Source organism: Dermacentor variabilis, chromosome 4 (genome assembly GCF_050947875.1).
Source record: "Dermacentor variabilis isolate Ectoservices chromosome 4, ASM5094787v1, whole genome shotgun sequence".
NCBI classification, from domain to species: domain Eukaryota; kingdom Metazoa; phylum Arthropoda; class Arachnida; order Ixodida; family Ixodidae; genus Dermacentor; species Dermacentor variabilis.
In genome coordinates, this window is record NC_134571.1 from 47,203,427 (window position 1) to 47,228,988 (window position 25,562).

Consider the following 25,562-nt stretch of genomic DNA (forward strand, 5'->3'; position numbering starts at 1 on the left):
GTTCTAACTTCGTGCACGAGAAAAAAAAAAACTTAGATGCGCCCGAACTCATGATCATGCAGCCCGCATGTAAAGGGTCGCAATACTTGGGTGCTGGGGCTGTTGTACGCTTGGGTCGGGGCCAATGACCTTTCCGCTTTAGGCTTTCGACAGGCTGCCTCTTGTTCTTTCCCTTTTGTGCCTGTGCCATTTATATTCCTATGTAAAAGTAAATAGATCCACTACTATGCTTTGGCTAAGTATGTCGACATCAACAACTAGCGGTACCGTATTCTGTGAAGCCAATAAAACCAAAACCAACACAAACAATCAAAAAGTGCGAACAGGTTCATACTGCTGCTTCAGGTCATTAGAGACAGCACGCTGTTGGCGCCACGCGAACGGTAGAACAGCTGAACCGTCACATAAAGCATATACTAAGTATATATACAGAGTGTGTGCACACATACAGCGAGGACACTTCGCCTGTGAAGAGAAAACAAAAAGAAAGAAAAGTGGAAAGCCGTGACCAGCTGCTCGCAATGCTGAACTTACTTTAGAACGCCAAATTTATACTGCAGTAATTTGTCGTCGTTGCCAAGCGACATACGTTGGCAATACAGACTCTTCAATAGGGCAGACAAGTAAAACACGTGTGTATGTCAAAGCAATCGCTTCTACGTCTTCTTAATAAGAAACAGTGTGTTATTTTAAAGTACTTCACTAAAAAGAAAAAAGAAAGAAAAAAAATGAAGAGAAGAAAGATAGAAAGACAGGAAGCTTGTCTACGCCACAACAAACTAGCATTATGTTATCCGTTAGAGAAATGTACTGTTTTGAATGCTGGGTTAATAAAAAATACTGAAGATAATATACTGAAAAAGAAAACACCCAATTGGCGAGCGGACTAGATGTGTTTTCTGCAGCGATTGCGTGGGCTATACGGGCTCAAGGACTACGCTGCAAAGTCCTTTACTCACATCGAAGAGATCCGTGAAGACGTTCCAAACACGCTGAGACGAAAAGCGCTTATATAAACACGGCGCACCTTGCAAACGCGCGGCAGGCGGCAGAGGCAGACTTTCCTCTGCACGACGAGGGTTTTGTTCGCCGTGGCGTTCGGAACGCGCAGCTGTTTCGAGACTGTGACGGCTGGCGCTTCGCGAAGATACATGGACTCCCTGCAGGACAAATAAAAGTGTTTGGTGAATTTATGAGCCGCATCCTTGAAACCCCGGGACAGACAAAACACGCCCTTTTTATCACCGCTGCTTCCGAACAGCTTCGGTTATCTTGGAACAAGCACTATCTGCTGGTAGTTAGGTATGCGCGCCATTATAGCCTGTGAACGGCAGCAGCCTTCCACGCTAGTCTAGATAGGATAACGCGCTTGCAGTTCGGGCTCTGTGCTTCCTACGGTATCTCCCATCGGTAACGAATGCAGCGATACCAAGGCACTAAGGTAACACACGTCTGCGCTCAAGGTTGCGACTGCTCTTATCTTTACGCTCGACAAAGCCCGGCAGCTCCTACGACCTGATCGTTTTGTTGTGCTCGTTAGTCCCTGCGAAATTCCTTTGGAGTTTCAATTCGTATCTCGTGGTTTAGTGCTCACGGAATGAAACAGGGCAGTTTAAGGCTAAATAATGCGCATACTTTCGTTTGCACCCTTTAAATTAGGGGGTCTTACGCGCCAAATCCACTTTATTTTTATGAGGCACGCCGTTGTGGGGGACTCCGGAAATTTTGACCCCCTGGGGTTCTTTAACGTGCACCTAAATCTAAGTACACGGTTGTTTTCGCATTTCGCCCCCATCGTAATGCGGCCGCCGTGGCCGGGATTCGATTCCGCGACTTCGTGCTTAGCAGCCCAACACCACAGCCACTAAACAACCACGGCGGGTACCGTTTCCACCGTTTGCCGTTCGCGTTACGTCGGAGTAATTTTGACTCTGACCCTTCGATCAGAGTTGAGTTGAGTTGAGTGGTTGTAGGCTACTGGTGGGATTAGCCTTGCAGTTGCTGCCGGCAATTGCTCCACCGTAGCGACACTTAAAATAAATAAATCACATAAATCATACACAGACCTCACAAATGGTCAATCCTAAGGTCACCATGTGGCTGCCAAATCCGTGTCCTGCAGGTAACTTAAAAGAAGGCGAGAAACCTTCTTCCTGCACAACTGGTTCCGGCGCGGGAAAACAATGTCCTGAAGAGAACTGTGAGGAACTTCTGTCCTCTTGAGGGACCCGAATAATACACTCCTTTCCGCGTTATACAGAGTACAGCACATTAGGTAATGTTCTATGTCACCGCACACACCACACGTTGAACATAATGGAGACAACGCCAGGACAGTCTTATACATCCACGCAGGGGTACGAGCAGAGCCCGTGCGAATGTGGAGCAGTAAAGTGGCTTGGTTTCTTTTGAGACCCTTGATCACACATGGATTGTGAGGTGAGCTCCACGAAGAACTGAAGTGGCACAACACCGCTTCTCTGAAGAGTCTCTTGTCCTATTGAGGTACTTTTCTCAGTGGATTCCCGGACAGCGCTCTATGGGTGAGGCTGTCTGCCATCTCGTTGCCTATATATGATACCTATGCGCGAGGGCACCCATTGGAAACGTATGGAGAAGCCTTTGATATGGAGATTGTGCACCGAGCGTAGGGAGCTAAGACATACGGCATCAGTAGGGAACCCGTGCTCTAAGCTTTGAAGGGCAGATTTTGAATCTGTAAGAATGACAACAGGTTGAGGCGTACAAAACCGTAGCTTCTTTAGAGCTGCCTCAATGGCAACGCTTTCGGCCGTTGTGGAGGACACGACTGCAGTGAAGCAAACAGACCAATCATACTTCAAAAAGGGAATGTGAAAAGCAGCTGCACTAGATCCTTTGACCTTGTCCACAGAGCCATCATTAAAAATTTGAAGGTGACGTGCATATTCAGTCTCAAGATGTTCCAGTACCAGCGAACGCGTTGCCGCCAAAGGAGAACTCCGCTTAGCGCGAACGTGAGGAATTGTCAACGAACCATCGAGGCTCGCGAATGACCAAGGTGGTTTCATCCTATTAGTTCGACCTGTAGCGTCAAGACCCAGGTAACCAAGAGTATTTAGTGTCAAATATGCTCGGGACTCAGATCTCTTTCGAAGGCGCTGTAGAAGGGCTCGCCCGGCTACCATCTGTTTGAGGCGGTCAATTTGCATCAATAACCTTTGCGAAGCGACTAGGCTAAGAGGTTTCGATAGAGATTCATAAAGTACTGCCTTGTTGGGAGCAGTCTGCGGAAAGCCAAGAGCCCTCCTTAGGCCCTTTCTGTGCAAAACCTCAAGTCGTTCCAGCTGTGATAGTGAGGGGGAAATTAAAGGGAGCTGGTACATTATTCGACTCGTCACCAGTGCATCGTGCAGCCTGATCATTGAAGACGGGTGATTTCCCCATTGCTCACTTGCAACTCTACGGATCACATTGAGACGCGAAGATATCGATGTCACAACTGAGTCCACAGCTGGTCGCCACTGTAGATTGTGGTCAATAATGGCGCCCAAAAGCGCTTGTGCGTCAATTGACGAAGGCAAGATTGATCAACGTCTATCTTCAGCCGCGCATACCATCTTCCTCTACCTGGAAACATGATGAAGCCAGAGTTTTCCACCGCGAGAGTCAACCCAACACCTTGAAGGCAATTTTGTACTGAGAGTAATGCCTGTCGAGCTATCAGAGCTAAACGCTTGTGTTGGTATCCGGTTAACCAAAGACAAATGTCGTCCGCATATATTGGCATCTGGACATGCCAATGTCCATATCTTCAATCAGAGTCCGCATCCCCTTTATTGACCTGTTTATTGGTGACATGACATGGTACTCTCGAGTAATTGCACATATGCAGTGTTCTACTCAAGGTTTCTTTGTCGTGTTTTGTTCCATGACCATAGCGCACCATTATAGCTGGCAAACGCTATTTACAGCTATTATGGGGGCAACAAAATGGTCATGACATTAGGGCACCTTGATGCCAGCCGAGCAGCAGGAGGCATGCAGCAGTAGCTAACGAGACTGAGTAGCAGACGTGTGCTTCTGACACACCACATTGAGAGTCTCGTTTAATGTAGCTTTGGACTGCATACTAATGAGTTATATACAGCGGATTGCACCTCAGCTATAGCTCACAAATTAAGCAGCCTGTGTATACAGAATGAATGAACTACAGTCTGCACGGTGACTGATGAGGCCCGCTCTCTCATTATGAGAATCCACCAGAGGGCTTACGCGCGGCCTCAGGCCAATCATTTGCGCCCCATTATTGTACACGTCTCGACATTATTATTGTGGCACCAAACAATAATAATAATAATAATAATAATAATAATAATAATAATAATAATAATAATAATAATAATAATAATAATAATAATAATAATAATAATAATAATAATAATAATAATTTATTTCCATCACCATTACATTGATAGAGGGGATGGGAATAAAAGCGATTAACGCTTGACTAAGTCCCCACCCCCCGTACAGCAAGTGAGCCGTGGCATGCGACGGCACTTCTCTCACGACAGCAAAGTCAAACAAAGCATTAGTACAAAAACAAGTATGCAAAATACACAATCAGCAGCGTGTGTGACAAAAATATAAATGGATTGAAAAGAAAGACAAGTACAGCAACTGAGAACAAGAACGCTTACGAAACAGCGAAATAACAATGACAGCAACCAAAAATACGCTTATAAAACAATTAGACACAGAACATTCACAGATAACTAAATGTTGGACAATCAAAGAGACCCATTAAGGAGAAAGTAGTTGCGAAGGTTACAGCAGCTAATGCTTCCTAAGTCTATATTTTCATCAATTAATTTGTTAAGTAAGGATGGAAGTTGAAATGCTACCATTTGGCGCCCATAATTTGTTCCTACTTTTGGTAATACCCAGTGTGCTTTATGCCGGCGTGGATATGTGCAATGAAATAATTCAATTAGGGCTAAGTCAGATATATTACTTATGCATCTTCTTTATTCTAGTTTGTAGGTGCGTAGTAGTCTATAAGCATAGAGGCTGAAAACGGTAATAATCTTGTTCTTGAAAAATAAGTTTTTTGTTGAGTTTTTTCTTGGCAGGTTATCAACTAATCTGAGGGCCCGTCTTTCGAGAGTTTCTAGTGTTTTCAGCCCAGTTTGTGTAGCAGTACCCCATACTTAGTACTAGTGCTCATACTAATGAGCAGTAGTTTAGATGAGCAAAATAATGCATGGCATAGAGAGAGTTTTGCCTTTTGCGGGAGATAACTTTTGGAACGCGTTATAAATCCTATGGCTCTAGATGCCTTTAATGCTACATCGTCTATGCGGTCGTCCCACAGCATGTTTTCGGTGAATGTTACGCCAAGTGGTTTTAATGACCTTACTAACTCAATATGGTCTCTGTTATAAAAAAAACTCACCGAAGTCACCGCATTTTTTAATTTTTGGGACGAAATAGTACTGCCTTTGACTTTGAAGTATTAACAGACAAACGATTTTTATCGGACCACATATGTATTTTTTCCAGGAGCACATTTGCATTTGTCCCTAACTTACTACTGCTATCGTCAGATAAAAACAAGCTAGCATCATCGGCGTAGATTATGAAACGAACATTAGTATCCACACTGATGATATCATTGACGTACAGGTTAAATAGCAATGGTCCTAAGATACTCCCTTGGGGTACCCCGCACGAAGCTGTTCGTAAAGTTGACTTATATTCGTTTGTCTGGACATACTGTTTTCTATGCGATAAGTAAGATTTATTTAAGAGTAATGCTGCGCCTCTAATTCCATAACATTTAAGCTTCTGAAACCATATGCTATGATTTATGCAATCAAAGGCTTTGCTATAATCTAAGAAAATTCCCAAGACGAGGTTGCTTTGTTCAAAGTTACTTAGTATATATTCTTTCTGGTGTAAAAGAGCAAGTTCCATCGATCGGTTTTTTCTGAAGCCATACTGGCAGTCAGAAAGTATACTGTGTTTATTTCAAAAAAAACTTTCAACTCACTTAAGAATGAGCTTATCGAACACTTTTGAGAAGACGGGCAGAATACTGATTGGTCTATAGTTCCCAAAGTCATTTTTGCTACCTTTTTTATATATGGCTGCTACTCTAGCAATCTGCATTCTCGGGGAAAAAGTAGCAGTTTCTAAGCATAAGTTGTATATGTGCTCCAATGGCGCAGCAATGATGTCAATGACGTGCTTAACTGGACGTATCTGTATATTTTCCGCATCACACGATGTACTGTTCTTTAGGTCTCGGAAGGTGGACAAAATTTCACTTGTAGAGACAAGTTCCAGAAACAAAGACGAGGGACATCTATCAATAGTTATGTGAGTTGTGTCTGCTGAGGAGTTCGGTGCGACCGTAAAAAAGTTGTTAAATTTTTCTGTGAGAGAATTACCTGAGTATTCTTTGCCATATACGCACATTCGAGGCACATTAGCGCCTTTGCGTTGTCGTGTTGTCCTCGAGGTTTAGAAGGCCTCTGAACAGGCGAAGTGCGTTTGGCTCCACAAACGAAACTGACAAATTTGGTGTCCCAAATGTGAACCATTCTTTCTCCGCCAATCAAATTTCGCTCACGCGCCTCTTTTCCCCAGCCCGGGAGTAAGTATAGTTCATGCATCTCCCAGTGATCGGGTCCAGTTCGCTCTGAACAATTTTCTATAGCTGCTGTATTCTTTGCCTGTCTGCCTCGCTATTCGTTTACTCCGAGTAGTTTCTGTCTACAAACAAGATTTCTCAGTTAAGTGAAACATTAGTTTTGCACGTTTTCACGAGGCGGGCCACAATGGCCACCATTTCATCAAGCTAAGGGCCAGCAACACCAACGGACATGCTGGCACCTGTAAAAGCCCCGTTTTCATCATCGTCGTTTCCTGAATCTTTATCAGCATGGTCATTACCGCCACCAGCGAAACTCTTAGTGAGCTTTGTCTTCGGAAGACTTTAGTTGTCAGAAACTATCATTCCTGATGAATGCGATTTCTCTCTCTCGCTCTCTCTGTTTTCTCCATCTTTTCGAGCGCAGAACACTCATTCTCATTATGTCGTGATGGGTTTACAGAGGGAACGTATGTCTTTTGCCGTTAAGAGAGAGAGAAAAGAACCGATTGTGCGAACACACATCACACATGGAGACATGGATATAGGAGGAACGCAGACGAATTTTCGAATCTAATGGGTGATTCGTTACCGAATACATAATACACTGCTGGGTAGAGATAATGGGGCGTTGTTTGAATGATCGAGCGCGGAAGCATCAGGTGGCTATGGAAAAGAGTAATGGTCCGGTTAATTTTGCAGCACAATGTCCTGACTGCAAGTGCGAGCCACACTTTTCAAGCGATGAAAATGATAGAGCGAATACAAATGTAAAGATACACCAGAACTCATTGAATCACAACGCATTGTGAAAACAGGAAGTCTCTGCGTAAGCGACACCTCGAAATCGCTGTACAGCTCCTTGTGTATTCCTCGTAAGTTCCTTGGTCAGATTTGGAATTCTGACATGTGCTTTCTATTACCTTCTCTGCGCGCTAGCCTACGGAAACGTACATTGGATTATGTATTCTCATACGAAATAGCTAGTGAACTCGGTTGGCAGTCTGCGCTACTGCTGTCTATAGAGATAGATGCAGACATTACTGATAAGCTGGCGACATTAGCCATGCTGATCGCCTCACAGGCTACTACAAGTGCTAGATAACAATTATGGTATATACAAGGATCAGATGACCACACATGCAACACATACGCTTACTAATATACCCACTTACAATAAAAATGTTCACAAAGTGGCGCGCAACTCTACTCTTGAAGCGCGACTCGATCTTGGAGGTGCGGCACATTCTCGAGCTGTGGGACATCTGCGTCTGCGTGCGCGTGGCGTGCTAAGAAAACACTTCTGGTCTTTCCATGGCCCCCAGGCGTTAACCAAACTTTTTGCTCAACATACCTCTTCGCGGCGTCAGCGAGAAGAATGGGGGTTTCGAAGGGATCTTTTTTTGTTAGTTACAAGCATATCAAGCAAACAGACAACGAATCCAGAAGAAACACCGGGGAAAGTAACTGTTGCATTAACTTGAAATGTAGAACCAATTAAGAAGAGGGGACATGAAAGTGAACTGCCAGACAATTTGCCGCCAGGCAGAAGCCGGACGCAAATCTTCCACAATGCGCATGCGATGTCGTACAAATTAAGCTATTGTGGCTGCCACACTCCCGCCATCTATCTTGGGTATTTGCGTGTGTGCGAAATATTCGGCATGGCAGTGTTAGCCAGGGGCATTCACTGCCATGCTGACGGATGTGGAACATGATTTCTATATACCGCAGGTGACACGCAGCACGTGAATTTAGGAGCAGGCCAGAGGCCAATAAACTCTATAGTGTGCTACCTAGTGCATGGCATCAAGGCTGCCAAAGCACGGCATTGCATCAAGGATGCCCTTGCTATGCAGTCAGCCAGAATATTAAGGGGAAACAGGGGTCTTGATTTTTTTTAGTTACAGCAATATGAAGGAGCAGACAACAGAGCCAGTGAAAACACACCGGATAGTAATTATAATATTTTAATTGAAATGCCGCAATATCTTGTTTGAGCACGTTTCTAATTTGTTTCAATTGTTCTTATTCGCGGAGTTAATCCCGTTTGCGGTAACTACCCTTACGCTTGTGGGCTAGTTGGTGCATGTGCACCAACTAGCCCACTAATGAAGCAAATGCCCTGCTTGTTTACAGCCTGGTGAAAGGCGGAGAATAGCTTTTATATTTACCAGCGCCCTCGGTCATAATATCCGAGAAAGAAATCAAAGTCCGTAACGGCCCGAGGCGCTCAAGGCCAGTTCACGAAAGAAATTGGCGGCACTTTAATGTGCTAAGCGCCGCACAGTATCCGCTGTATCCCGGGGGTTACAGCAAATATGTGCCTATATGGGGAGGAAAATACAGCACTAAAACACCTAATAAATTATCGGGCCAGATTGAGACTTGGGGAAGCATTGTTACCAGCGTCTCAAGCAAGACGTCTGTATTGCGAGCCTGCCATCGGGGTCGTGAATGAAACGTTCCGTGAGGACGTCCTAGCCGCCATGAAAGGAAACCAATCGCTCGATGAAAAATGTGCTGTGCGGGGAGACTTGCTTGGATGTCTTCGATCGCTAAAGTATGCCCGCTTGCAGTAAGCAGGGCTCGAAATACATGTCTTGCTCTAAGGGATGAAATTACGTTGCATAATGAATAATGCAACGTCACGTTCCATACAGCGGTAGCGAATGACGCAGCTAGCCAATGAATAGCAGAGCGGTGGTATATACTATGACCGGGAAGGTCATAGTACCCCGGCTCCGTAGCGAAAGGCGCTTTTGAATTATTGGCGTACGGGGCATCATTTGCACACGGGACTTTATGTGTCACCTCTGTGGCCTACGTGACAAAGTATTACACGTATTATGCAGCATAGCGGTATAATAGCGTTCCTCCGGTTGGAATCTGAGCGATTTCTGCCATCAGGGGCGCCAGTGACTGTGCTGGTACGGTGGCATGACGTTGGAACGGAAACGGACGAAGTGCTGTTCATCTACTGTTACGCAGCGGGATGGGACGGACATCGACAGAGAAAACACACGCAGCAGGTCTAGCGCTGTTTGTACTTTTTCGTCGATCGTGCGAGCATTTGCAGATGGGGCTCTATGCCCTACAGCTCTTTGCTGCTGCAGCTCTTGAGCAACTGTTGTGGCCTCCACAGAAAGACAGACAGACAGACAGACAGACAGACAGACAGACAGACAGACAGACAGACAGACAGACAGACAGACAGACAGACAGACAGACACAGACAGACAGACAGACAGACAGACAGACAGACAGACAGACAGACAGACAGACAGACAGACGGACGGACGGACGGACAGACAGACAGACAGACGGACGGACGGACGGACGGACGGACGGACGGACGGATGGTCCGACCAACCGACCGACCGACCGACCGACCGACCGACCGACCGACCGACCGACAGACAGACAGACAGACAGACAGACAGACAGACAGACAGACAGACAGACAGACAGACAGACAGACAGACAGACAGACAGACAGACAGACAGACAGACAGACAGACAGACAGACAGACAGACAGACAGACAGACAGACAGACAGACAGACAGACAGACAGACAGACAGACAGACAGACAGACAGACAGACAGACAGACAGACAGACAGACAGACAGACAGACAGACAGACAGACAGACAGACAGACAGACAGACAGACAGACAGACAGACAGACAGACAGACAGACAGACAGACAGACAGACAGACAGACAGACAGACAGACAGACAGACAGACAGACAGACAGACAGACAGACAGACAGACAGACAGACAGACAGACAGACAGACAGACAGACAGACAGACAGACAGACAGACAGACAGACAGACAGACAGACAGACAGACAGACAGACAGACAGACAGACAGACAGACAGACAGACAGACAGACAGACAGACAGACAGACAGACAGACAGACAGACAGACAGACAGACAGACAGACAGACAGACAGACAGACAGACAGACAGACAGACAGACAGACAGACAGACAGACAGACAGACAGACAGACAGACAGACAGACAGACAGACAGACAGACAGACAGACAGACAGACAGACAGACAGACAGACAGACAGACAGACAGACAGACAGACAGACAGACAGACAGACAGACAGACAGACAGACAGACAGACAGACAGACAGACAGACAGACAGACAGACAGACAGACAGACAGACAGACAGACAGACAGACAGACAGACAGACAGACAGACAGACAGACAGACAGACAGACAGACAGACAGACAGACAGACAGACAGACAGACAGACAGACAGACAGACAGACAGACAGACAGACAGACAGACAGACAGACAGACAGACAGACAGACAGACAGACAGACAGACAGACAGACAGACAGACAGACAGACAGACAGACAGACAGACAGACAGACAGACAGACAGACAGACAGACAGACAGACAGACAGACAGACAGACAGACAGACAGACAGACAGACAGACAGACAGACAGACAGACAGACAGACAGACAGACAGACAGACAGACAGACAGACAGACAGACAGACAGACAGACAGACAGACAGACAGACAGACAGACAGACAGACAGACAGACAGACAGACAGACAGACAGACAGACAGACAGACAGACAGACAGACAGACAGACAGACAGACAGACAGACAGACAGACAGACAGACAGACAGACAGACAGACAGACAGACAGACAGACAGACAGACAGACAGACAGACAGACAGACAGTTAGGCTCCCGGGTTTTTCTAACGTGCACTCAAAGCGCTGTAAACGTGCGTTTTCGAATTCGACCTTTATTTGAGCATGGCGAACGCTGCCGAAAATCTAACACGTGGCAACCTGCACATCAACAGAATCTCCACAGTCAGTTTCAGAAAACATAATGTTTGAAATGTTACCTCCAAACAAGCGTCCCGGCAGCTGAAAGCAATGGTCCCTTCCCCAACGAAACTTCGAAAAAATATGGTGAGCACTTCAGGAGCAGCGTATCAAGAATTAGCGGGCCCAGGAGGTCTCAGCTAAAGAGGTTTAGACTGGGGCCTTGGTTTCTATAGGACAAATAAATATTATTTAAAAGTAACTGTATTTCCTTTTCACACTCCTTGATAACTGCTGTGCCGCCACGGCGCGAACAAGTTAGTATGAAAGCGTGATATTCTTTCAACAATTGTGAGCTGGGCTCCAAGTTGGTCAATTCTCTGTAGGCCGAAAGTCACAACGAAATAAACGAAAGTCAGCGAGATACAATCAAAGCAAATGAGAATCAAGAACAATTGGCTATATATATATATATATATATATATATATATATTAATGACCTACCGAATGACTTATCACGATTGTGCATATTCGCTGACGACTGCATTGTCTATCATCCTATTAGCAGCTCTGATGACCACCTGATCCTCCAAAGGGATCTTAACCAAATTACTAATTGGTGTGACACCTGGCTAATAACTTTAAGTTCATCAAAATGCAAAGTGATGTCTTTCAGCCGTAGACGCACTAACTCGCGGTATGCTTACTGTATCAAAAATGTCCCATTATCTCGGGCTTCCCCAATAAAATATCAAGGCGTAAATCTTTCAAAAAACATCTCCATGAGTTCTCACATTACCAGCGTCGATGCCAGGGCTTCTTAATCACTGGGTTAACTGCGCCGCAACCTTCTAAGCTGGGGAATTTCTTTATTTATTTCACAATACTGCAGGCCAGATTGGCCCAGGCAGGAGGGGCATGAAAACACAAATCATAATAGCACGCACACGCAAAAAAAAGAAAGAAAGATTGCATTGCATGTGACATACAAGAGAATAAAAAATTAAAAGATGACAGAGCAGAAACGAAAACAATGAACATTGAAATTGTTTACTTTCTACTCAAGAAATAAAGTTTGAAGGGCCTGTTCCATGTCAGGAGAGCGAAAAATCTATTCAGGAAGCGCGTTCCAATCAGCTATTGTTTGAGAGAAAAAACATTGCTTTAAATGAGTTTGTTTTAGCAAATATAGGCTGTAATGAGTGTTCGCTATAATGTCGGGTCCTTCGAGTAGTTGAGTGCCTGAGGAATGAGGGGGGGAGCAATGATAAGCTTTCCTGCCTGGAATAATGTGATAATAATAATAATAATAATAATAATAATAATAATAATAATAATAATAATAATAATAATAATAATAATAATAATAATAATAATAATAATAATAATAATAATAATAATAATAATTGGGAAATGAGACATTCACCCAATCGTAGCAATCACTACAAAGGAAACCCATACGGATTTCTTGACAGAAAAGCCTCGCAGTTGAAGAAAATTTTGTCTAGTCCGGGACTCGAACCCGGGACCACGCTTCGCTGCTCCGGTCTGGTCTCCCCGCAAAAATAACTTAATTAACATGCTGGAATCAGTCCAAAATAGAGCCGCACGTTTCATTTCATGGAATTATGAATACCATGCTAGCGTAACTCAAATAAAGCTTCACCTTTCACTTCAGCTGCTAAGTAATCGTCGCGACATGGCCTATTTCTCATTATTTCATAAGTACGCCCACCACGCCCCGAAGAAGACGCCCCGCTACGCCTAGAAACTTCATCGCACATGTCACACAGATTACACAATCATTTTAGCTTCACGCCCATCTACAGTAAAACTGAAGCATTCAACACGTCTGCAATTCCACGTGCCATTCGTCTCTGGAACAACCTGCCCTATAACACAGCCGGGGTAACTGACCGTGAAAAATTCAGGCACTCACTCAACTCGCTTAATCCTTGTTAACCCATGCTGTCATACGCACTGCTTATTTTTCGTTTTCTTACTTTTCATTGCACTGTAATACACTTGTTACAAACTTATCGAGTTTTTATTGTTCTTATACGCAGCTGCATTTACTTAATATGTTTCTGTAATTTTTAGACTGTGCACCTAGCTGGTGTTATTTTTTCCGGCTTTTATACCGTCACGAGATTGCAAATTTTTATGTGCTTACTTGGTCCTATGGCCCCCTTACTCAATGCCCCATGTAGGGGCCTTGTAATGTATTTTACAAACAAGTAAATGAAAGTTCACCACTTCCACAAGCATTTAGTGATCTCACAAGCGTATATTCCTTTCCTCTCTGTTACGTTCTTCCCACGACACCCTTTCACGTGCATGTTCTTTAGAATGATAACTTATAAATAAATAAATAAATAAATAAATAAATAAATAAATAAATAAATAAATAAATAAATAAATAAAATTGCTCTTCCTGAAAGGCCTCAATGCGAGACATGCATGACAGAAAGGTACGGCAGTCATAGGTTGCTTGATGGTTCCTCGATGGTAAAATTGAAACGACGATAACACATCATCAAAGCAGTGCAGACAGAAAAGTAATTCCATTCTTGTTGCAGTAGGCAAGAAAAAGAAAAGCACTTTTGATATGTCCACTGTACTCGCAAGTACAGGATAAACGGTGCTTGGATGGCTGTTGCGTGATACGGTGATGTACAAGTCGAATCAAATCTTTGTTTTGGACTAAAAAATTAAAAGAACTTGCGAAAAAAGGCAGAGACCAGCAATTGTACCATGAGACGTAGCAACGCTGGTGCGGCAAGAGTAGTTGGAATAAATCTGGTGGCACGGTTTCAGAACATACGACTTGGTATGGCGTTCAACCAGCCCTGTGCACACCTCATCGGCTTTGAGAACAGCCCGATTGCGACCTATCCCATGTATGAGGAGACGCTGACGCATATGTTTTGTACACCCAACATTCACAGAGATAGCGACCGACTTTTTTAGCATCTTCTCGGGCAAACATCGACGCGAGACAATTTTCATATCACTTTTTTGGATCGTTGGTTTTACCCGAGATAGGCTACATAAGGGTACGGGCCGTGCTGCAGTGTTTACATGACACAGGTCTAGCCTGAAAGAATTTTAATATACTGCTCTGCTGACGACTAGCATCATACCACCACCACCACCACCTCCATCATCATCACCGGTTCAGTTTTCATTTTTTACCCCCTTTCCTAGCACTGAGTAACAGGTTCGAGCACACAAGCTAGAGTCGACATCTCTGCCTTCCATAGATATATATATACTACTACCAATATGAATTAAATAGAGAGCAAATAAAGGAAATACAGGAAGATTAACCAGACGCACATGCATCCGGTTTGCTACCCTGCCTTTGGGAAAGGGGGTGAAAGGATGAAAAGAGAGAGAAATGGGGAGTGAGGAAGACTGGTAGTTCTCCGCGACAGTGCACATCAGATCTGTAAATGGTCGCAGATAAAATGAAGCCGTCAGGTACCATAGTGATTAGATTCGCTTTGACATTTAATTATTGCACCTCATCAGCTCAAATACCTCCATACAATTAGTTGAATGACTACATTACTGCAGAACATTGATGCTACACAGAGCAGAACAAAAATGGTTAGAAAAAGAGTTTAGTACAAACAATTGTTTTCTCTTTCATTGGGCTTGGCTTACCCGCAGTACGTTCTGCATTTGCGAGGAGGCACGCTTTGCGGATGTGAGAGGAATGAAAAGTGGAGTGCATACTTTAAGGAACTGCTCATTATGATGCTGCTGCGCTCACGCAAGGAAGTGCTTATTAAAAAAATAACTTAGGAACACTAGCCACGTCAATTGCAACTGTACAACAATCACGCAGGACTAAGTAATTAACCACGCGAAGTTGCCAACTTTGATCAACCAGCACGTTCCCAGCAAGCGACTGCATATTCACATGATGCGTAAGAACTCGGGATGGTGACAAGCCTAGCATGCTTAATACCTCGCGCACGCGGTGTACAGGACATAATTAAGCTGGAGAGTACAAATTACGTCATTCAGGCAGGTTCGTTAATCGGTGCAACGCCATGCGAGACAGACAACGAAGATGCGTAGAATGTACGTAGAAGACGCGCTATAAAATACGCGAGACCAGCGGTTAATTTCTGCGATAATGTAGCCTCTCCGCATGTCGGCACAGGCAGTGAAAAAGCTAAGCGTGGTTAGAAGTGCCGTAGATCCACGCGAATTTCGAGAACGTAGCATAACATTAACTACTCAGTCGTTCCAGTAACTTTCATCACATCAACCTTTGCAGGTATTTCTGAACTTTCGCATTCTCATTAAAAGGCAACCTCTTCCGCCTTCACCTTGATGGAGTTCATTCGAAGTGACAGGAAGGCCTCTGCTAACTCACTCCACTCTGGCGATGTGGTTTGCAGATTCAGCTGACACTTCCTTCCCCTTTGCTCCGACCAGAAGCCGCCACGCCGGCTCGCTCTCCCCCACTGCCGGTCGCCCGTTTTCCCCGCGCTCCGCTCCTCCTCCACCGACGGCGGCAGCGGTGGCGTTTCGCCGAAACCATTACGTCAACACTGGGCCGGTGCGCGGAGCTAGCGGCGAGGCGCACGCCGCCGCCGCCACCGCCGGAGGCGAGGCTTTTTGAGCGAGAGAACCCGAGGCCCGAGGCCACAGCGCGCGCAGCCTCTGCGCCCGCCGCCGGACCGGGCGCGCAAGAGGAACCCCGGACGGACGAACGACGACGCGAAACAGCAGGCAGCAGCGAACCCGCGACATGCGCCGGAGCGCGCCGCCGGTGGCCCGAGCCGAACCCGGCTGAGGAGACGGGGCCGACCGAGAACGCAACAGGCGGTCAGCACGTCCCCCCCCCCCCCCTTACTGCCCCCCACCTACCCCCTCCAAAAACTTTGGCCGTGCTTCTGACTTTTGTGTTCGCTTCTCTTTCCACTCCTCTGAAAACCCCGCCGGTGGTGCTTCGGTGAGCTTTCTCTTCGTGGAACTGTGGCGTGGCACGAGTGATTGAGGAGCGTGAGCTGGTGGCGGCGGGTTGAAAGTCAACGGCGGGTTCGGGGCCTCGTCTCGCGTCGAAATAACGACGCAACGCTGCTAGACTGAGTTCGACTCTCGTGCGGTGAACTGGGACGGAACTGTGTTGTAGAACTGTGGTGGGCGACGGCGGCGCGATGGCCACGACTACGCGTCGGTGTCCGGAGCGCAGGCGACCTGTCGCCCTGGTGGGATTCGCCGTGCTCGTGTGCGCCTGTCGCTGTTGTTGCTTGGATGAAGGTGAGTCTTTCTTGAAAAACCATAGTATAACCGCAGGAGTCTGGTATAACATAGTACAGTCACGTATATAGGTGATACGCGACAAAGTAAAGGCAATGAAATGGTAGACACGTGTCTGGAAAGTTCGTAATGTTACCGTTCCGGCTCCAGCACGGAAGCCTTATTGGGAACAAGCCTTTATTTCGGAAAATTTATTTGTGTCGACTTTTGCGATCTGCATCTGTCTCCTTTACGTCCCATAAATGTCATTGCTACTATCTCCGTTCACGATCGGCCGATTGTTCACCTTTTGCTTTCCTTATTGCCTGGCGCGCTGTTAAGTGGCTGGCAATGTTTTACAACATGATAAGGCGAGGAAGGTGCACTTTCATATTTGATGGCGCCAGCTGGAAGCTTAATCAAGCAAACGGAACAACGAAAAAAAAACAATAAGGTTCCGTTAGAGTTGCAGTCGCGTTGTGGTTAATTGCTATGGACAGCGAAGAGATTGCCATCGTCCGATTCTCCTCAGGGAAAATGTAGTAAGATTTTCCTCAGTGATGTCTGAGTTGAGCGACGTTCTTTCTCTTTCCTTTTTTTTTTGGTATTGTGTTGACTTGGGCTTGTTGGTTGTGGGCCGTGCTAGAAAGAGCACGATAAGCATAGGTGAATGAGACAACTAAAAAGCCGGGATGGGAAACACGCAAGCTCGTTCATGTCCTGGCAGTATCAATGTAGTTGGATCGCGATGCACCATACAAGCTAGAAGAAAGTAGTAGTGGCGCAACTGGTCTTCGCTTTTCTTTTATGTGTGTTTCAGTGTGTCTAGAATACATGCAGGCTTCAATTACTCCCAGTACCTAACTTCGCTCCAGATTTTCCCGATCTGTGATGTTTTCTTTTTATGCTGAATTTTTTTACTGTTATTACTATTACGTATAAAGGAGTTGTCATCGCCATGACAGGGTGACAAATGCTTTATTTTATTTCTTTTTCAATAAGAAAATGTCGAAGTTGCAATGTGCGGATAAAATGGTCCCGAGGAGTTCTCTGTTCGTAAGTGTTGTGCTGAATGCTTGTTTAAAGCTACTGTTCAATGGAAACTGCTATCTTGCAAGAAAACAGTTCACGTTACTCACATTCAGATTCATCTGTAGTTAACGTAATGAAAACAAATAAGTAAAAAAGAAGACATGAGCTTTTCGGGTGATGAGTGGGCACTTCTGTATTTACAAAGATCTTGCGTCTTATATGCCCAAACGCACGGACGCTTACGATTACTTGCAATACACTGCACACTTCCCAAGTTACATAAGAGGTAAGGGCAGCTGAAGATGTAGACCCGGACTGTCGGCAAAACGCAGCGACCACAGGAACACCTTCTGGTCATCATTCACTTCTAGGAGCGTGGTGGGACACAATCCCGTGTGACGCCGCGGTGAAAAGCTCACGGTCACTTTCGTTTTCATGTTCCTGGTCCAACGGGTAGCGACGCTATGTGGAGCAAACTGTTTCTTCTTGGGGACAGCTTGGCCACGTAAAGAAACAAGACTCGATCGCATCTGTCAAACGAGCTCGTTCCCCGCCACCGACCCAGACCCTGATTCATCTATTTTTCTTCCGCCCAAGCATGTCGTTCTCCGCGCACGTGTGATAATTGGGCGCTTTGGTCGTTACCCTGACAATTATTGGCCGTGTACGGGAACGCCCATAATGACCGATAATGACAGCGATCGATTGTTGCCCCGCAAAAAAAAAAAAAAAAAAACCACGCGACTCATTGATATGCCGCGCCGCACACGCACCGCTGCGGCGGGCGTATATAGTATATGTAAGCGCGCTCGTATAAACAGGACCGCCGAGGCCCCCCGCGCTCCATTGACGCCGGCGGCAAAGCACATAGCTCACGGCCTACAGCGGAGCCTCGCGTTTGCCGCGTGCGCCGGCCCCTCGACGTCGAAACACGTGGTGAAGTCGGCAGAGAGGAAATCGTCGTTCGGGGTTGCGCCAAGCGCGTGGCTTCTGCACCTCGTTGCCACACGCCGGGCTTCAAACGCGTCAGTTGTTCGCGCTTCCGAAAGATTAAACGACGCTCGCACCTGTTGCACAGGCTGTGCGCGCGTGAAACGCAATCGATAGCGGAAAGGCGGCGGACTATAGTCGGCAGCTGCGTGCGGACGCGCAGTGAGTGTTCGGATTTCTAGCGGAAACTTTTTTTTTTCCTTTTCTCTGCATAATTCGGGCGAATGACGTAAGGAAGGCGAGCTGAGAGGTTTCGTCACCATGGCATTGTTTCCTTGCCATCAAGAGAGGAAGCCTAAGAAAGCGATGAGCTGTTCACGAGTAGACGTTCTCATGGATTCTGCGTTTTCTAGCATAAAAGGCTGAGTCAGATAGGAAGAAAAAGGAAGAGACGGTCTTCTGTCTCTTTGTTCATGTAAGCCCTCATCAGAGCTGTTGGCAGCAGCGAGGCAGCAATTCGAAAAGGAGTTAGTGTTAAGCTTGGTCAGTAGCTTTGTCTTCGCTAGGATATAGAAGTGAGCGAGAAGGACATCGTCGTCGCTTGGCCAGCCGTAGTGGGACTGCATTCGCCGCAGGGTGACTGGCATGACACGCTTCTAACAATACCGATTTGTCAATACCGCTGTGTGAATTAAACGCAAAGATCATGGTTTGAGCTCTGGAACAACCTATACATTACAGCGTTGTCTGATTTTTTTTTTTTCGCCGGTATATTTAGTATTTGTGCCTGGAGCCTCGTGACCGTGCTTCGAGCCTCGAATCCAGCGCCACTCCTTCTTCTATTTCAATTCGCTTCAGTTTCAAATGGCTCTACGACCGTTTACATTAAGCGAAATGCAGTTGTTGCCGCTAACGTGGTTCATGTTGGCACTCTGGGTTTTCCTTTGAGTGGCCCTTGTTAAATATTTTGACCTGTCAGCAGAGCTTAGAACATCAACCTGGAGACGGGACATGCTTAGAAACCACCGACGACAAAACGAAACGAACCGAACCGAACCGCACGACCCCGAGAAATGTGTGTGGTTAAAGTGCGTCACGTCTCTGGAAGGTGTCACGCGCTCGCGAGTGGGTAAGGCACGCAAGTTGTGCCAAGTCGGCGAGAAACGCTCAAAGTAAACACCAGGAGAGACGAAAAAAAACAAACGAAAAGAAACAAGGCAGTCGAGAAAGAAAGGAGTGTCAGCAGCTTACGGAGACGTGCAAGAATAGGCAAATTCAGAAATGGCGAGGAAAGACTTCTTTTTTCGCTCTCTTGCCTTTCCTACTTCTCCGCACTTGCAACACATCCCCAAGCCACCTTCCGTACCCCATCGGTCACCGTTGGCGGCTCCGAGTCGCCGACGGCGAGCGGTCCCTGGAGCGCCAAGCCCGGTCGCTTCCAGGGAACGAGACGCGTCATAGGACTATTGCTATGTGCTGCTGATTACACGGCGGCAGGAAATGTTATTGATCGGTCCATTGGAACTGGTCGATCATGCCTACTTACGAGTACTTAGTAGTAGTCGCACTTATAGGGTTATCCATGCATCACTGCGAGCGCCGAATGCAGTGCTGTGGGGGCGAATAAACTGCAATTCTGGGGTTTTTACGAGCCAAAACCACGAACAGATTATGAGTCACGGTGCAGCGCGGGACTCTGGATTAATTTTGACTGTACTTACAGTTTTCTAACGTGCACATAAATATAAGTACGCGAGAATTTTCGCATGTCGACGCCATCAAAGTGCGGACGCCGCAGATTGGATGAAACCTGCGCGAAGACACTGCAGTATACTCTTTTTGTGTTACGGCCAGTCCTTCGAAAGCGGAGCGCTTGCACTCCGTGCCACTCTAAGCCACCTAGACGGAAGATATTTCTTGTTAGATAAGATCTCTACCGGGCACATCATAGCTTCAGAAAGGCACAAAAGTGGTGCTGCTTTTCCTGAAGGCAGAAGTACTGAGCGACCGTGTATGACACATCACTGAGAATTTTCATTATGTCGGCTATTCCAGCGCACATGAACTCTCCACTGTCTCCCCTTCCTTTAACCTTTTCCTCCCGTTCTCCCATGACAGGATATCCAATCGAGCACAGTGTTGGTTAACCTCCCTGACCTCTCTCTCCCTCTGTCCTATCGCCGTATACACATATATAAAGAAAAAAATATCTTAAAACAATAACATACTAGGTAACTACAATTACACACGTGTAACAACGCGAACAATAAGCTTTTGATCGGCGTCGTATTCTCTTTACCGCCGCATGACCTATACTTTGGTCGCCACATATTTGCCTTATACATGTATCCTTAGTGAATTAATTAACTTTTTCTATCGGCTCATTCTTGGGGCCGTACTCTGAATCGATCACTTTCGGGCATACTTTCACTGATTTCACTTTAGTATGCCGTAATGCCCAACAATACAACTCATTCATGCGATGAGTATCCTGCCAATATATTCAAGGACGGCAATTTAGTGCTCCGTACCTAAGCTTGCAGCGAGTGAGACCTCACATCCTTAGTGACTTCTTTGATACTATTCGAGCAAGCTGAAGGGTCCCTCGTACGAGGTAATCTTTAGGTAAAAAATGTTCGACTTTAGTTGATTTTCAGTAGATTTTCCGGCACTGAAAAACAAAAGCGCGAGCTTGACGTATACCACCATTGATAATCTCTAGCGCTCAGGATTTATAATTTTCTAAAGACAACCCACTGCTCCTCGAAATGGCAACATCGTGGCTGCCTTACGGCAAGTGTTTTGAAAGGCTTGAGTGATTTGTGCCGTGACGTCACACGCGGAGGCATGTCCGCACTGGAGTACATGCTTCGAAAATAGACGGTTTTAGTTTAGCGTCCACACATGTTGCGCACGCGACACGCAAGCGCGCTGCGTACTTAAGTAAGTTATTCGTCAGACGTCGCGGGGCGGACAGCCCTATGAAACTTTTGCATTGATTTAGCGTGTTCTTCAGCGCCATCTAGTGCAGCATTGCAGAATATTGACTAAATTATGGTTTCACCGTAGCAGCTCCCTTCGCCAACGTAAACGCTCCGACGCTGGTCGTCGCCAACAGGATCTCGCGAGAAAAGCCCGCAAATCCCGCACACAAAGCCGTAGGTTGGGGTTACGTTCTACGCATGCGCATTCTTGATACGCAATGGGCTCACGTGTGAAAAGCCGTTGTGTGCGCTAAACTAAATATGCCTAATACAGCACTAAGCGCTATCCGTGACTCACTGAGCTATACGCCTTCACGCGTGAAATCACATCTGAGAGAGATAGAGCACAGGCTTTCTGTTACCTGGGAGCTGCTGAGCTGACCCACTTGCCCGTGTGGAGCGAGGCTTGGTGCACCGGTGACAGATCTTTCACCATGAAATATTCGATAGAAGGATGTGCTACTCGGGGAACAAATGATCAAATAATGAATGAACTGATATGCTATACATGAACAGAAAAATAATCAATTGTTCCACCGTTGAATGCGGCATTTTTTAGGTCAGATATATATGGGTTGTTAATAACATAAGTCAGGGGTTCCCTAATTGGGTTCCACGAACGGCATTTTAGTGTTCCGCGAGCGGCCAAAACGAATTCGATGCTCCTTCCCCTTTTGGGTGGATTAGCACTCTGTTCAAACGATTCGATAATTTTTGCACTTCTTTTGCACTTATTTCTAAGCGGTTCAATCCATTAATCGCAACAATCGTCGCGAGATCGTGGACAAGCACATCGGTGGACATTAAATTTGGAGGACGCCGAAGCTTCGCCTTTAAGAGTGTGCTTTTCACGCTTCCCGGCAACTGCAGTTTATGTAACCGCAATGTTCACTGGGAAACGCTGGCGGCGAACGCTTTGCACGAAGGCGAGCTTTGTGGTTCTCTTTTTCTTGTTCATGCTGTGAAAGAAACCGAGGTAGCCGCGCCGCTCCCACTTAAGGCTGACCTCAAACGGCAGCTGGAAAACGCTATCGCGTTAAAAGGGGTTTTTGTTTGAGTTTTCGAGTAACAGAATTATGTTTTCTCGTATATTCAAACTACAATCCGACGCTATCATGTCTGTAGATTGTGTGTAAGCTGTACTTTACGATTTTTTTACGTATGTTACCTTGAGAAGTTCAAATAGTTCAGTAATTTCCTTGCGCCACATGGAAGGCCTGCGTGGTTGGGTGTGCGTGGTTCGCAATACTTTTTGTCGTAGCGACGTCCGACGCCAGACTTTCTGCGACACGGCGCCCCTAACGCTATCGCGTTAAAACGGGGGGGGAGGGGGGTATTCTCTAAAGTCGGAAAGCTTGGGAACCTTGACTTAAGTAATAGCGTTGTCAAAATGCAGGAAACACATTTGCAGGAACACATTTTTAAATGTCATAAACAACAGAAATGCAATAAACAAAGTCACAGGGAAGAAATAATGGCCCATCCCGTTGATTCAATAAAAGAAGAACGATACAAGATACAACGGTATTCCGACAGGGAAGAAACTGTACATTCATGTCCTACTCTATAATACTAGTCAACAGCATGACTGGCCTCTAAAATCTTTCTTTAGACCAACAAGTGGACGTTTTCGAAGCGCACTTGTTGTCCACGGGCCTAAATCAACTGTTTATTTACAGATAAACTCTGTTATATGTCGCTCTGTTATATGTCGCTTAAAACATTCAGTAAAGCGCCTGATTGCATGACTAACCTCACCATATTTAGCATCTTGAGGAAATCTTGGTGACAACGAGTTTTTATTATTCTACGACAGACTGGAGAGGAGGGAGGAGGTGGTAGGGGGATGGCGATCATTCCGGATTACATTGCACTCAGCCGATCCTCAAGGACAGAACGTTTTTTTTCTTTTGATATTGTTTTTCGGCTGTCGTTGCGAATAGGTCGTCCAATCCCGTTGACTCCATGACACCAGCAAAATGTCCTTTATACTTTAAGATAGACGAATGAGAGAAATCCAGATGATCGAGGGACAAAAAATACCTTAATTTGGGGAAGGTGCGTGTCTTATTTAACTAAAATATAGAAATAATAATGTGGAAATGGAAAACGGCAACTTGTCGCCTGTGGGAGCCGTACCCATAACTCGCGCATGATTTATTCTATGTTCTATACTGATTAAGCTATCACGGTGGCTATCAGTTCGTCTACTTTCGTGAGTATTTTTGTCTGTATGGCATGTCCTAGAAATGTTAGCCAGCAACACTCACTGTTACACAAGAAATCACAAAGAGGGTTAATTCCCCATGAACTAGGAGTGTGAATTTAGTTTTCTCAGTAATATAGTTATAGTGCACTATATCATTAATTTGTTTAAATTGCATGCCAGTCATTGTATTTAATATACATATATAATGCCCTCATTGGGCCCCTAGGGCAAATAAATAATATAAAATAACTTTAAAAGTAAGCTCCTGCATTTTTCTAGGCGTGTGGTGGTTTGGTTAATGATGAATACGTACCCCCTCCGCTCCTCCGCCCCCGTTTTATTTTGTTGGATTACGTTCCTTAATATTTTAATGCATAATTGCCTCAAGCTTGCTACAATATAGCTCGTGGCACAGGCAGGGGCAAAACATTCGATGTTCTTTTTATTGCCCCAACATATTAACTGTCGCTGCCATAGCGGCGAATGTGTAATATTCTGTATGTTGTAAAGAAACGTGCTAAAATAGGACAAGAGAAAGGGCATGGACGCAAAGGACACTGACGAAGGACATAAATGCAGCGCTGCGTCCGTGTCCTTTGTCAGTGTCCTCTCTCTTGTCCTACTTTTTTCGCTGTTCTTTACGCAATGCTCACTCACAAACTAACTGACCTTTCTATTTGAAACCCAAACTACAGGACCGGCGCCTTCCTTTACTCTTTTGCGCCTTGCCTTTACTCATTCAAGCATGAGCCAACTAGCTCAAGCAAGAGTTTTACTATTTGAAACACCCTGCACCCTGCAGACGTCCCGCAATACATAAACATGCATGAGCAATAAACTGACCTGCTATACCTCCTCTGCCAACTCATCATGACGTCACCGAAACGATAGGTATTCATCATTCTTAGAAATACTCCGTTTATTGCAGTTTTCGTAATTAGTAAAACTACCATTCAGTTAGAGTGCTCTTGCTTTTATACAGCAGTAATTTGGAGCTATTTTATTCCCCTAAGATCTGCAGAAAGTTTTCAAAGAGAAAGGGAAGATATTTAAAAAATAACAGAAAAGGCCACCTGAGGTAAAGACCTCTAATCCGTCACTCTGTCCAGATGAAAGGCGAAGGGACAGACAGGGGAGATAAAACCCCTAAATGAAATAAAAGTAGCGCCATTTTTTGAAGATTGCCGCCGCCCTCTTCCCCTGCGTTCGGCCCTCTCATTGGCTGAACGCCGTCCCGTGCTCTCACGCGCTTTTTTTTCTTGCTTGTTATTTTTTTTTCTGCTTCTGCCGACATCGCGGTGCTAAACATAGCGAGCGGCGTACGCAGGCGCCACGTTTGACGCCTCCTTTGTGCTTTTCTTGTGTGATTCCGTCTTCGCGCTGCCGTGATGCTGTGCCTTCGGGTGCAGTGCACGTGAAACTGACGGCAAGCGACTCTTCCGGATTCCATCTGGCACGCGAGACGCGGCACGGTAGAAGGTATGGCTTCAAACAATCAGCCGAGCTGATTTCAACCCGGCTCTGTGAGGTAAGCGAGCGATTCCTCGCTGACCACTGACCTTATATGCTGCCACTTGCTGTATGCGGTTTCGTTAGTTTCTCGCTGTCCTAAGTGGCGCACGTTCGCGCTGACTTTATTTGCAACTTTCGCGCCCGTCTTCAATCGAGTCGTCTTCAAAAGCAGGTGCTTTT

The 25,562-nt window shown here is 45.9% G+C and overlaps 1 protein-coding gene across 1 annotated transcript in view; it reads left to right on the top strand.

The window, feature by feature from the left end:
• The first annotated feature begins 16,105 nt into the window (after window positions 1-16,105).
• LOC142579064 (relaxin receptor 2-like) overlaps window positions 16,106-25,562 on the top strand; it is a 172,473-nt gene continuing 163,016 nt past the window's right edge. Inside the window, exon 1 of the mRNA XM_075688887.1 lies at window positions 16,106-16,736. Within this exon, the coding sequence (XP_075545002.1) occupies window positions 16,634-16,736 (103 nt within the window). The 5' untranslated portion in view covers window positions 16,106-16,633. The remainder of the gene's footprint in view (window positions 16,737-25,562) is intronic.